The 14,747-nt window shown below is 43.1% G+C and overlaps 1 protein-coding gene and 1 long non-coding RNA gene across 51 annotated transcripts in view; one reads left to right on the top strand and one right to left on the bottom strand.

Moving 5' to 3' along the window:
- Phf21a (PHD finger protein 21A) overlaps positions 1–14,747 on the bottom strand; it is a 190,200-nt gene that overhangs the window by 34,702 nt on the left and 140,751 nt on the right. For 40 of the 50 annotated variants that reach the window (XM_063284918.1, XM_063284930.1, XM_063284933.1 and 37 more), the window contains 2 exons: positions 9,338–9,586; positions 492–743 (listed from right to left, as the gene is read on the bottom strand). In XM_063284918.1, coding sequence (XP_063140988.1) covers positions 492–743; positions 9,338–9,586 — 501 coding nt within the window. The remainder of the gene's footprint in view (positions 1–491; positions 744–9,337; positions 9,587–14,747) is intronic. The other 10 variants (XM_063284925.1, XM_063284931.1, XM_063284907.1 and 7 more) reach the window with 1 other exon arrangement.
- Positions 739–7,741, top strand: LOC134486123 (uncharacterized). Its single transcript, XR_010064853.1, has 2 exons — positions 739–1,235; positions 2,907–7,741. It is a non-coding gene; the product is annotated as an uncharacterized LOC134486123 (long non-coding RNA).

Raw genomic sequence — 14,747 nt, 5'->3', positions numbered from 1 at the left:
TTGCTACTTTTACTCATTATTGATCTTTATTCAGAAAGGCACCAAGAGTTCTGTCATTTGAAGAAGATAACTGAGTATCACAATTTGGACCTGGTTTTCATAAACGTCTAAGAACACCAGTGTCTAGACGGCTCGATCCGAGAAGTACCGCAGACATTCTTGTTCAAGTCCTTGGCCTTTGGCATATCAACTGCTGAGTTCTTGGGTGTTTTAAAGTATGCCCAACCAACTCTAAGAACTTCCTGGCTTCATTTGATTTAGAAGGATAATGAGCTGAAAGAATGTAGCAGAATACAGCACACAGTTTCAGCACTCAGATTTAGGTGCATGCATGCATATGTGTGTGTGTGCATGTGCCAGGGCTACAGGTGAGTTTGCTTTGCTAGGAAAGATAGGAGCTCAGACCCAGCAGGAACTCAAAATGGATACCCTCTACAATGTACAACCTGAACCCTCTCAGGTGAACACGTGAGTAGCAGCTGGTGGCTTACCAGAGTGACTGTGTTTTTTGCCACAATTTGGACAGCCTCTGCCCCAGGCCCAGTGACCTTACTAGACGTCTGGAGGTTGACTGGTGTGTTCTGCACATCAGTGCTGAGCACAGCCTTCTGGCTGTTGATGGCGGTCACCATAGCAATGGTAGGTCTCTGGCCCACAACAGAGGCAGGCATGGTCGCAGTTGCTGCTTTCAAGACGAGAGGTAGTGTCTTTGTGGTAATCATAGAAGCTGTAGTTACAGTCTTCTAGGAGACACGGAGAACAGATATTAGGAGACTGAAATGTGATCCCACTGAAACATACGCTGCTGAACTCTCAAAGGAAATAACACAACCAAGTTTGTCTATGAGCCTTTGCACACGTAGAGCATGCTTCTTACTATAGAGAGACAAGCTCTAATTTCTCAAGTTAGGGTCACTTGTAAACAGGGAAGTTCACTGTAGTGAGTGTACCCTCATGAAGACATATGGTTTTAGGCAATGAACAGTACACACCTACATGTGCGTAACAGGAGCCCACTTAACGCTTCTGGATTTTCTAACTGTATGAAGTCAGTTAATTCCTGTGTAAGTTGTATGTTGTCTCTATCCCCAATCACTATAACCTCACTGATCTGGCAATTTGCCTTATGACACAAAGGAAAGATGTCATCTTTCTGAAGCCCCCGGGAACAGAAGAGAAACCCGCAGGAGGACCAGTATGACTGCTGCCTCAGAGGCAGGAAGCCCAAGCTGCAGGTAATGATGCTGTTAACGACCAGAGGAAACACCAGTTCTCTATTCCAAAGGGAGGGCTGTGCCGCTGCCTACAGCCTTTCTTCTGGAGAACTGATGTGGAAATCATCAGAGTCGGAGAAATGAACAAGGTGGGGACAAACACCTGTCTTTACAAAGCCCTGGAACTTATAGGAGAGGCTTTGGTGAGGACCCAGCTGAGCTTGAAGGGTGTTTCTGTAGCTCTGATGCTGCATTTGCCTAACTTTTTACTAGAATGATTACAGATGTCTGTTACAGAAACCACCTCATTAATCCGTATACACATCTACCTGGCAGTCAAGATGCAGACCTTTCAGGAACACAGACATTCATCACCAACTTACTGCCTCTGATATTTATTCCACTTTTACGTCTCCTCCTAACATGTACTTTACACTTTGGCAGCCAACAGCTATGCCTGGCTTTTTATAAATTTTAATGAGGAAATTAAACATGGCCCTATGTGTATACTTAGCCCATCTTCTAAGCCACATGTGGCAGGACTAGCACACTGGGCAGTGGACAGAGCATGTCTAGCTCTGCACTCTCCCTAGTGTCCATCTCTCCTCCACACACCGGGAAACCCCTGAAGTTCCTCCTCCACACCATGTGAGCACCACGTATCCAGGTACTGAGTGTTCACAATTCTTTATCTTTTCTTCCTGCTATGTGTTTGCATGCACATACACTCATCTTTTAAAACCTCCTTATAACAACAACAACAACAACAACAACAACAACAAAATGTAAAACTGTGGACTCCTCCATCCCACTAGCAATCCTTATTAGTGTCTACAATTAAACACCCAAGGCACAGCACGGGCAGCTAATGCCTCCCACCACTGCCTTCTCACGTGTGAAGTGGCACCTGGGCAGCAGGTCAGGGCTGACAGCGAAATACCATTTCCTGGAAGGGCTAGGGTGTGCAGCGGCAAAGCCTATCGCACAGAGCCAGCTGTTGTATGAAGAGTTTAGACATAGTAAGCTATCTGCTTCATCTTTCAATTTAAAATGCTTGAATACAAAGAGCTTCTGAAGAAGTAAGGGAGCAAGACATGGCAGATGGCCTTTAATCCTAGTGTAACAAAGGCTCTAGACTGATGGTCTGGCCAGCAGAACCCAATTACACAGATCTGAGAACAGTTTATGTATTGATATTGCTTTAAATGAGGTCAATGGACTTTAGTTTGGAATACCTCTAGTTGAGGCAATCATTATCAATATTTTGATTAACTCTAAACTGATTATTCTAGCAAATACTAAATAAAAACACAAATATAAATTTATGTTTATATTTACCTAAATTATATACTACCATTAACTTAATGCTTTTATAACATTAAATCTGACAAGTTTCATCACATTGTGACTCAGGATTTTATTCTCCTTTATATGAACTTAACTGTGGTTGATTTTACTGCATATACTCTAGCATCTACATAATACATAGGCCAAAGACCTAGTCCGAATGTCTCAGTGAAAACTTCCTAAAGAGTGTATTCATGGATTAGTTCAGATTCTCATTTCTTATCTAATCTTATCACTCTGTTCCAAACATCAGGGAACATGAAGCAAACTCTTGATGTGTTAGGGTTTAAACAAGAAGGGAACTTTGACATCCAAGGATACTGAAAATGTCTCACCCGTCCACAGGAAAAAGAGCAGATGCAGAGAGGCTGGGTGTCCAGAATGAAAGACAATGCTACTCAAGTCTGATGATCTTCAAATGAAGGTAGCAGGTACTATGGTTCCATAAACTTCTATAATTATAACAAAACTTGACTTCTATGGGCTAGAAATCCATGCAGACATATATGTAATAGTACTAATCCTTTTGTTTCACTTTAATAAATTAAAAATTATTTATTTTATGTGTATGAGTACTTTGCCTATATGTTTGCATGTGCACCACATGTGTGCCTGAGTGCTTGTGGAGGCCAGAAGAGGAAATGGAGTTACCATCAAACCCAGGTCCTTGGCTAGAGCAATGGTACTCTTAACTATTGAGCCATCTTTCTGGCTCCTAAAAATGTTTTTTTTGGGGGGTGGGGTGGGGGGATGGACAAAGTTTCACTTGGTAGCTCAATCTGACCTCAAACTCGGTGATCAACCTCAGACTCTTTAAACACTGGAATCACATGTGTAACCCACAAAGTCTGGCTAAATACCTGTGTATTTTTTGCTAGGTTAATACTGTTAACTTGTAAGATAAAAGGCGATTTAATTTACAAAGAGCTGATCTAATGCACAAACCAGAATTCCAAGGGATATTTCTATGGTATCTAATTAACCTCTACGTCTGTTTTAGGGTCTGCTTAATTTTGAATAGGAAGTCACTGTTGTATACTCAAACACAAACAGAACTCACCCTCCCGTTTGTTTACAAGGTTATTTTTGTATTGAGTTTTTAATAAGTACACACCTTCCACTGCCTGCAGCTCTCTAACTAGGGGTGTGGCCTTGGCAGCATGATGCTGTCATTACTCAGGCAACCACGCTGTGGAGATTTCATGGGTACAACTTCCCTGCTGTGTCTAGAAGACACTGCCTCCCAGCAAGGGTCCCTTAGTTTATAAAACTTCCTCACCCAGCATCTTCTTCCTGCCCACTCTAATCACAGAGGTCATTCCCTTCAGAAGTTACATATCCAATCGCTATCGTATGATCACCAAACACCCATGTTTTATCAGGCATTAGCAGTAGCTCCCTTTTGCCTTTCCTGGCTTTGTATCTCTCCCATCACAGTCCATACTCCCTATGAGCCTCCTTGCTACTTCAAAGGTGTCATTGCCTGAACGGAAACGCCTAGTTTCCAGTTGGTGAAATGTTTAGGACAGGTTAGGGGTGTGGCCCTGGTGGAGGAGGCGTGTCACTGGGAATGGGATAGGTTTCAAACGCCCACAACAGGTCCAATCTCACTCTATTTCTGCCTCCTGAGTGGGAATCAGGATGTGAATTCTCGTACCATGCCTGCTGTCCACAGCCACACCTCCACGATAATGATCAGGAACTAACCTCTGAAACTATAAGCAAGTCTCCAGTGAAATGCTTTTTCTATATGCTGTCTTGGTCAAGTTATAAAACAATCAGTAAGACAAAAGGCACGCTTTCATTATATGTTTTCTGTTTACTTTTGTTGTTTTGAGACAGACCTACTATGGAGCTCAGGCGGCCTTGAATTCTTAATCCTCCTGCCTTATCTCCTGCGTGCTCATATTATGACACTATACCTGCCTTTGCATTTACACTTTTCTAAGAGAAAGATTTTATTCTATTATTTTTAAATTTTAATTTTTAAATTATGTGTGTGAGTCAGGGTTTGTATATGTAAGTGCAGTACCTGGAGAGACCAGAAGAGGGCATCAATCCCCTGGAACTGGAGCTATAGATAGTTGTGAGCCACCTAACATAGGTGTGAGAAACTGATTTTGGGTCCTCTGCAAGGAAAGTATAGGCTCTTAATCTCTTAGCAGCAAAGCAGTCTCTCCAGCTCCCCCCTTAAAACATTTTAAAAGAGTCTTTCATTTTTATTTTTTTTTAGTTTGTTTTGTGTGTGTGTGTGTGTGTGTGTGTGCGCGTGCGTGCGCGGGGGGGGGGCAGACAGACAGACAAACAGAGACAGAGGGTGTGTACATTTGAGTGTTAGCTGTCTGTGGTGGTTGTGAGTTATTGGATGTGGGCGCTAGGAACTGAACTCGGGTCCTTTGCAAGAACAATGCAAACTTTAACCACTGAGCACCTGCTATAGGCCCCAGGTCTTGTAAAGTTTCTACTTTAATTGTCTTATTGTCTACGTCTACAATGCTCTCTGCTCATCACAAAGATCCCATTCATTGGTCAAGATCCTAAAAATACTTGTGATTCCTCTAATGAAAATTACTCTGTTCTCTGGTATTTTCATACTTCTTCACTGGTAATTTGATTATATCCTTGCTAACAAGTTTGTATTTTTCTTTCAAATTTCTGAAATTCTTGAAAAAACAAACTATCTTTTTGTGAGTCAGTCTAGCCTCTGCATTGGGTAGCTCAGGGCCTACACAGTGTGTACTCAATAAATAATTACAAAATGATGATTATAGTATGCCAGATCCTTGGCAGGGGCTGTTCTCTTTGTATACCACCCAGCACACAGAGAGCAGTCAATAAACACTGAGTGGAGCTTATCGCAAAGACAAACAACAGAAACCTAGAGGGCCTTTGAGTTTTAGCATTAAGCCTTTGCATTAAACAAAACAAAAGAATATAAAATCGAGGTTACCTAAATCAATTAAATATGTCAGGTGTGCTACCAGATGGAGCGAGGCAATGAAACCCTGTTCTGGAGCAGTGCTGGGCCTGCTGTTTACCACCCCAATGAAGAGCTCAGACGAGCAGAGGCTGCCAACTAGGCATTTGTTTATAAGTCCTTCTTAACATTTGTGTGACACAGAATGTTACTGGAATAGAAAATTCCATGTATCACCAAACAGTAGTCCTACCCTGCTCTTTCCTCGTAGGAAGACTCTAATCCACCTCTGCCTAGAGCCCGAGGAAAAGCAACCTCAGCAGCAGCAGCACTCCGTGAGAAGTCACGGGCGCTCAGGGGCCTTGAAGAGCAGCCTCAACAGCTCACAGCTGGCCGTAGCTCCACAGACTCAGGGGAGCCAGGGTCCTATCCTGGACTCTGCAGGCACTGCATCCATGTGGAGTGCACACATACATCAGGCAAACAACTCCACAGGCAGAGGTAGGCAGACCTCTGATTTGAGACTAGCCTGGCTCTATAGGGTCCTGGACAGCCAGAGGTACACAGTGAGACCCTGCTGGGGGAAAGCAAGTGTTCTTTACGTATAGTATTGGGGTGATTAATGGGAAAGTATGTTTGGTGCTCTTGTTCCCTGACTTAAGACAGGGATTTAAACAACATATTTTAGATTTATTTACTTACTTTACTATATTATGTGTATGAGTGTTTGTCTGAACACGTGTATATATACCACATATGTGCCTGGTGCCCTTGGAGGTCAGGGGAGGGTGTTGGGTGCCCCGGGACTGGAGTTGCCGACAGGTACAAGAAGCCATGTGGATGCTGGGAATCAAATCCCGATCCTCTGCAAAAACAACAGGTGTTCAGAACTGCTGAATCAACTCACCAGCCTGGGACTTCTTTCTCTTCCTAGGTATATACTGTACTGGCATTGTCTTTCTTGGTAATGTTTGACACTACAGAAAAGTAGCTGAATGGGCAGATTTTTCATTCAGAACTTCTGGGTTCAATTTTGTTCTCTATGACAAACTACCTATGATGTATGTCTTTAGTATTTTTTAAAACTGATTCAGTTCTTGGCTTAATAATTTTTGTACATGAACTAGTCCGAGGTCTACAAATAATGAGTAGATAAGTAAACTCCATTTTCCTTTACATACACAGTGAAGGCTCAGTGTGGGTGGGTTTCAGAAGACCTAATCTGCTGTGCACCAGTCTCATTCATTCCCTGCGTGCGTGCATGCGTGCGTGGTGGGGATGGACCATAGGATCTTACACATCCTGGACTCTATTACTGAGCTAGAGACTCAATACATTAGACTCTCTGGTTGTTGTTTTGTTTTGTTTTGTTTTGTTTTGTTTTGTTTTGTTTTGTTTTGTTTTGTTTTGTGAGACAGGGTTTCTCTGTAACAGCCCTGGCTGTCCTTGAACTCACAGATATCTGTCTGCTTCTGCCCCTGAGTGGTGAGACCATGTGTTGCCACCATGCTTGTCTAGACACTTTTTTAAAAAGTTACTTATTTTATGTGTCTAAGTGTTTTGCAGGCATATCTGTGCACTATCTGCACGTCTGGTGTCTACAGAGGCCAGAAGAAGACTCAGATCTACTGTCAACTGGAGTTATGGATGGCTGTGAATCACCATTTGGATACCGAGAGTTGAACTGAGGTCTTCTGTAAGAGCAGTAGGAACTCTTTTATTTTGATTTATTTTCTTATTTGGGGATGTGTGTGTGCAGGTATGCAAATGTGTGGAGGTCAAAGGTCAACCTCAGGTGACATTCTTCAGTTAGTCACTTTGTTTTGTATTTTATTTTATTTTTTTCTGGTTTTGTGTTTTTATTGGGGTTTATTATGGGCAGGAGGAACTGCCACCATAAAGCATGCCCCTCCCACCAAGCAGGTCCTTCTAATCCTCCTCCCGGGCCTTCTGCGACTTTTTCTTTTTCTTTGTGCTGCTCTTTGTGCAGCTAGCAGCAGCCTCAGGCTCCTCAGAGAATTCCCTTTTCTTCTGAGGGGTGATGGGGCTCGCTGCCTCCTCCAGTTCACTGGCCACTTCCTCTCCAGGTAAGGACTTCTTTTTCTTAGGAACACTTATGCTGCTAGTATTGTTTTGTATTTTAAATAGAGTTTTTTGTTTATTTGAAACAGGGTTTCTCTATGTAACAGCCCTGACTGTCCTGGAATCTCCTCTGTAGACCAAGCTGGCTTACAATTCTCAGAGATCTGCCTACCTCTGTCTCCCCACTGCTGGGATTAGAGGCATGTGCCACCACACCTGTCCAAATGGAGGTTTTATTTATTCATTATATTTATCTATTATTCATGTGTACACATGCATGCTTGAGTGCATATGTGTGCACACTATCCATACAGATGCCTAGAGCTCCTGGAGGAGGAGTTACAAACTGTTGCATACCTCTTGATGTGGGTGCTGGAGACTGAACACAGGTCTTCTGCAAGAGCACCGAATGCTGTTAACCTCTGAGCCATCTCTCCAGCCCTCACTGGTTTTTTGAGACAGAATCTCTCACTGGAATCCCAAACTTACTGATTCAAGCTAAGCTGGTTGGCCCACAAGTTCCAGGAGAAGCCCCAGGGTTTCTTTTTTTTTTTTCTTTTTTTCGGAGCTGGGGACCGAACCCAGGGCCTTGTGCTCTACCACTGAGCTAAATCCCCAACCCCAGCCCCAGGGTTTCTCCTGCCTCTACTCCCCTAGCACTGAGATTAAAAGATACATAACACACACACACACACACACACACACACACACACACACACACACACACACACACACAGAACCTGTGCACCGGTTTTTTATGTAGATGTTGGGTATAGAATTCAGGTCATCAGGCTTACACAGCAAGCCCTTGTCCAACTGAGCCACCTCCCCAGGTCCATCAGTTACTTTTAGAATAGTATATTCATAATATATAGGTCAAACTTGAATAATTTTCTTAATCAAATGTCAATTCCAAATATGCCCTTTCAGTATATCTTGACTCTCTCCTCACATTCTATGGTAGATTAAATGCCCTTTTCAGTAAAACATTTCCACGGATACATCAAGCTAGGATACGACACACCCGCTCAGCTCTAAGGCTCACCTGCAGCCTCATTTCAGATCTCTACCAGTTTATCAGAACCAACAGACATTCTCAAGAAGTGGCCTTGAACATTTTGTCTATGGATAATAAAAACATGGCACCGTTTCGAATGCTTCTTTCTACACGGTTCCCAAAGCACAGATACTGGAACAGCTCCATGCCTAATAGCTAAGAACTGCAGAACAATTACAGGAGGGATCACGTCATTTTGGAACATAGATAAATAAATACCCCAGAAATCTCCAAATGGAAATCACCCTCACTCCCTCTCTGAGATAGGATCTCATGAAGCCTAAGGAGGCCTCAAAATTAAACTTGCTATGTTGTCTGTCAAGGGTCACTAATTTAATTGACTTGTTGACACCGACACCACCACCACCACTACCCCTTCCGCCTCAGAGTGCTGGCATCACAGGTGTAGACCACCACACTTGGCTTTATGCAGTACTGAGGATCAAACCCACGGCTTCATGAGTGCTAGTTGAGCCCTGTATCAACTGAGCTGCATTCCCAACCTAATCATTTGACTTCTGCCCCTTAGAAGGCTCTTTCCTTCTGCAGGTGAATTTATCTGATCCTTACATCAATGATAGTAAATACCCCCAAAAACACACAGAAAACGTGTTTAGCATTAGTTAAGCTTAGGATAGCTGAAATATAAACCAGTTCTATGTGACCGATAACTAACCAATACCCAACACTCAGCCTTGGCTGCTCCACCCACACGGTTACCTGTGATGCAGTCAGACTAGGCGGGGCTGCTGACTGCTGGGCGTGCTGTTGCTGCTGCTGCTGCTGCTGCTGCTGCTGCTGCTGCTGCTGTTGCTGCTGTTGCTGTTGCTGCTGCTGCAGTGGCTGTAGTGGCTGCTGCTGTGCTGTTTGTAGTTTGTTTTCAGACTGTGACAATGGCTGTATCTGGAACTTGTCCGGCTGCTCTTGCTTGACTATCAGGTTCTTCCGCAGCTGTTCAACTACTCTTTTCTACCAAATGAAGACAAAAGAAAACCTATCAGAACGTTGTTTGTTCTCTAATGTCTTTCCACTACTAGCTTCATCTAACACCATACCTAAAATTTACAGATTCTAACATGAGGAACCCAAGAACCTTATAAAATTTCCATTAACATGAAACCAGTGTTGTAAAGATATTTTATGAAGGAAACTGAGGCACACAGATTTAAAAAGTGAAGCAGAGCCCATGTTTTCACCCTGCCTCCTCCCCCTTCCTCCCTTTCCGTTCCTTTCCCACCTACACCTCTTGAGGTAGCTTCATTATGCAATCCAGTGGGCCTTGAACTCAGTGCCCTGCTTCAGCCTCCCAAGTGCTAGGACTATAGGGCGGAACCTCTGCAGCCAGTTCAGATTTCGTGGCCATTATCAGGGTAGCCTGTGAGCCGGAGAGCAGAGCAGAGCAGCACAGCTTCCCCACTCTATCAACTGAGCTGCATTCCCAACTGAACCAAGCACTAGCGCCATGGTTCTAACTCAACCTAGGTTATATGCTGTTGGGTGGGTATTTTTAACCTACCTGTTCCTTAGTGTCCTGGTAAGTACAAGTGAGATAAAAGTCCATCTTATGAGCAGCAAGTGAGTTCATCTCTATGGAATGCACTGAACTGTAATTGGCACAGCACTGGCCATTATTAAGTTTTTTCATCTGACGTTTTAACTATTCAAGCAAGCATCATGTATCTCTCCCAGTTTGACACATTAAGTAGGGTTTAGGACATAGCTCTTGTATAACGTATGCAAGGCCCTAGGTTCAATCCATAGGAACACTCTCTTTCTCTCTCTCAGCCTTATTTTTAAATAAAGCTGCTATATGCTACATAAACAGAAAGTACTCTGTTACTGAAATGTATAACTGCTGAGTAGGACTTCTTCACTGGGACAGACGTAAGAAATGCAGGTGACATATGCATAGCATCGAATGGTTCTGTGTAGGCAGAGTAGAAGTCTAACTACATGGGATGGAAATTTAAAGTCAAACTGGGCTTGGTGAATCCTAGCACCTAGGACGATCTCTGTGAGTCCCTGGCCAGCCTGAACTATGTAGTGAGTTCTAGGACAGCTACAGCTATATAGTGAAATCTTGTTTAAAAAATTTTTTAAATAAAAAAAAAAGAGAGAATTTAAAATCAAGGTCTTATAAACATCCAAAGTTATACTTAAACTAAAAAAATGTGGTTTTGGATATTTTCATTATTATAATATTCTATCCCTTCTGCCTGCCTCTTGCCTGCCTTTCCTTTCTCTTTTGTGTACAGCACAGGTGCTTAATTTGTGGGCTGCAAACCCTTTGGGGTCAAAAGACCCTTTCACAGGAGTTTAAGACCATCAAAAACCATAGATGTTCATATTATGATTCATAACAGTAGTAAGATTACTGTTACGAAGTAGCAATGCAATAATTTTATGGTTGGGGGTCACCACAACCTGATGAGCTAGCTCTATTAAAGGGGTGCAGGGTTAGGATGGCTGGGAAGCACTAGTGCTGGAGGTGACCTCATGTGTGCCAGGCAAGTACACTGCCATAAGCTATAGCACCAGACGCTACAAACAATACAATTCATAAAGAATACATTTCATCACAGGGAAGTGCTATGAATGCAGGGTTTGTTGCATCTTCACTCTGCAGAGAGCACTATGCTGTAAACCAATGTCCTCATTCCCTGCACAGAGTGTGCAAAGTAACAGGACTGAAGACTAGTCACTGGCTCAGAGGGGCTGCACAGTGAGCTCGTCAGCTGCAGTTTGCCATGACTGGAGATAAGGAGGCTTAGTGCTAGTTGAGATTAGTATACTTTGATTAATTAACTTTTTGAGATAAGTTCTTATATATCCCACGTTAGTCTCAAACTCACTGTGTGATAGTCCAGGATGACCTGAACTGATTGATCAACTTTGGAGTTCTGAGACTATAGATATCACCACCACACCTAGTTTATACATGCTGGGAGTCAAACAGGGGGGTATCACGTTTGTTGGTCAAGCACTCTACCAATGCAAACACACCCCTTGTCCCCAAAATGAAGCTTCAGCAAAGGGTTGAGTGAATCCAGAACAGCCAGGTTAATTTGCAAATTACTCATGTGGCTCTAGTCAACTTTGTCACCCATGGAACCCAACTTTGCCACCCACTCTAAAGAACCCAAACCCGCAGGCTACCTCACTTAGGATGGTGGAATAGTAAAATATCCACAAAATGGATTTGAAGCATTTAAGTCAATACTAAGTACATTCTAAAAGTTTAAAAATATTGTTATTGATTCTTTTCAGACATTGAAAATACCTCATAAAGGACATTTTTGGGGGAGGGGACTGACTGTACATTATGCCCCATACTAGCAATGCCTTTTAGGTGAAAAATATCTTTAATGCATTCCAATTTTTTTTGCAGAATCATATGCAGAATAAAAAATTAATAAACTATCAAATGGTTATAAAATTAACATTTAAGTCTTCAAAACTGTATTTCCCAAGTATAGATGGCGTTGGAATAGAAGTGTTAGAGTTCATGGGACAGGGTGCTGCAGGTAACTGTTAGCGTTGCACAGAGATGTTAGTTAACACTGAATGCCTGTCTGAACACGTAGACATTTAAGAATTAATTCATTAGAACTGCTTTCAGTCTTCCTCACCGCCAGATATATATCCACTGCTCAAATAAAACCAGTGTATTACACTTTTTGTGAACAGAGAAAAAAACCTGGAAAAAATTCTATTTGTTGGTGTCAGAATTTCTCAAATGGGCTAAGGGAGTGTCTCAGTGATGGGGGGGGGGATTTTCCGCTGTTAAACTGAACTTTAACTATTGCATTTATGGTTAACGCCATATTCGTTAACACCAAGGATGTGGCAAATAGACATGGCAGCCTGTCCTCAGGATGTGTTGGATAATTATTGTCTATGTGGCCATGCATGGTGGTGGCACAGCATGTCATCCAGGCAGCAGTCTCCCAAGAGAGACAGATTCCAAGACCTTATACAAAACCAAAACCAAACCAAACTAAACCAACCAACCAAACCAACAAAAAACAGAGAAGAAAAACTTGCCAGAGGAAAAGAGAAGGGTGGGATGGGGAGACAGTCTGAAGGAAACGTCGCAGGAAAACTAGATAATTACTACACCAGGTACAAAAGAACAGGTTGTCTTTATCCTCTCCAGCCATTTTTAGGAACTACAGTGTGTTCTCGTGATTACTGCCTCCTGAAGTGAACGACAATGAGGAGACAAAGCTCAGGTCCTGTTCCCAGTGCTGTGTGCAAGAGCAGAGCAAGAACTAGAGAGGTACAGGCCGGAGAACCCTGCAGCCACACGGCGAGGGCAGAGTGGCAGCCAACCAGAACCAGAAGCAGAGTGCCAGTCAAGTGATCACAGTGCATTCGTAACTGTTCCTCCTCAGAGCCCAAAACAAAGCCATGGAGACCTGCTGTTGGGGAGGGAAGGCTACAGAGAATATTTGCAATGTTACATCAGTTCTTAGGAGGGAGGAAAAAAGCCTGTGGGCTGGATGGGTCAGATCATGTGAGCTGGGTAACGCTTTCTATAGAAGACAGCTCCCGTATTTCAAAGCATCACTCAGACCAGAACATCCTGGCCCCCTGTCCTCACTGTATTTGCCAACTACAACACCATGGTCACATGATTGTGCTTGTCTGTGGCTGTTTGAAAGTTGGAAAGCTCAAGGTTTGGGCAGTATTGCTTCCTATCACTCAATGTACAAATGCAGTCAAAACCGAGGCTGAGAGCAGAGAGCTCGGCTGCAGGGCACCCTAGCGCACATGCACTCCTCAGGCAGAGGTGTTCTGCACACCATTAGCAAGGCAGGGCTGCTGAGGGAACAGTCCACGCATGAAAGCACATCCCACGGTCTCCGAGGGATGTGGACACAGGTGAAAGTGAGAGAAGACAATGACAGTGTTTCAGAAGTGTGGTCACGGAATCCTCAACACCCATGCAAAGGGCCCTCTCACTGCCCCAGGACTTGAGCCTACTTGTTCTCCACTGTGGTTTGAACAAAGAAATCATGTTCTGTTTAGTTTAGTTGTTGTTGGTGGTATTTGTTTGTTTGTTTGCCAATCAGTATTAGAGGTAACACTGGTATAAACAGGAGATTTTCAATAGTGTTCACATATGAGAGAGATCTTTGAATATGAGTAATTGTTTCAGTTCATTATCCTGAAGTTCTCAAAAGAAAAAAAATACTAAATATCACAAACTGGCATTTGACACTACCAAACAGTCTTAAAGTGTCTTTAAAAAAAAAAAAAAAAAGATTAGTATCGGGGCTGGAGAGATGGCTCAGCAGTTAGGAGCACTGACTGCTCTTTCAGAGGTCGTGAGTTCAATTCCCAGCAACCACATGGTGGCTCACAACCATCTGTAATGGGATCTGATGCCCCCTTCTGGGGTGTCTGAAGATAGCAATTGTGTGTGTGTGTGTGTGTGTGTGTGTGTGTGTGTGTGTGTGTGTGTGTGTTTAAAAAAAAAGATTAGTATTAATAACTACTAAACAACTTTGGAGATAGAGTCCCTCTACATAGCACTGGCTATCCTGGAACCTACTATGAAGTCCAGGCTGGCCCCTGACTCACAGAAATCTGCCTGCCTCTGCTTCATGAGTGCTGGCATTGAAGGTGTGTTTGGCTTTAAAAGATTTGTTGTTTGGGGCTGAAGAGACGGCTCTGGTTAAGAGCACTGACTGCTCTTCCAGAGGTCCTGAGTTCAATTCCCAGCAACCATATCATGACTCACAACCATCTATAGTGGGATCTTCTGGTGTGTCTGAAGATATCCACAGTGTATATCACATATGTTAAACAAACAAATAAAATAAATACATTTTTAAAAGGGTTGTTGTCTTGTTTTTAAAAAGGAAGTGGGAATTGGAGGAAAAGAAAAAACTTATGGGAAGAATGATGGTAGATGGTAGGGAGATAGTAAATAACTTATAGACAACTTCTCTCTTCAGTGTATTTTCTATAAACAGCAGGCCAGTGCAGCCTGTGTCCACGAGGGCTGCCCTGTCCCTTTCTGTGCTGTCAAGCACTCCATAGACCTAGTCCGTGACTAGTCCCTAACCTCCTTGGCCCTTGCATCCCAGATTCATCAGGGCTTATTCAGGAGGACGAGTTCACA

The sequence above is a fragment of the Rattus norvegicus genome, chromosome 3 (genome assembly GCF_036323735.1).
Source record: "Rattus norvegicus strain BN/NHsdMcwi chromosome 3, GRCr8, whole genome shotgun sequence".
Lineage (NCBI taxonomy): Eukaryota > Metazoa > Chordata > Mammalia > Rodentia > Muridae > Rattus > Rattus norvegicus.
This window is presented reverse-complemented; position numbering and strand designations above follow the sequence as displayed.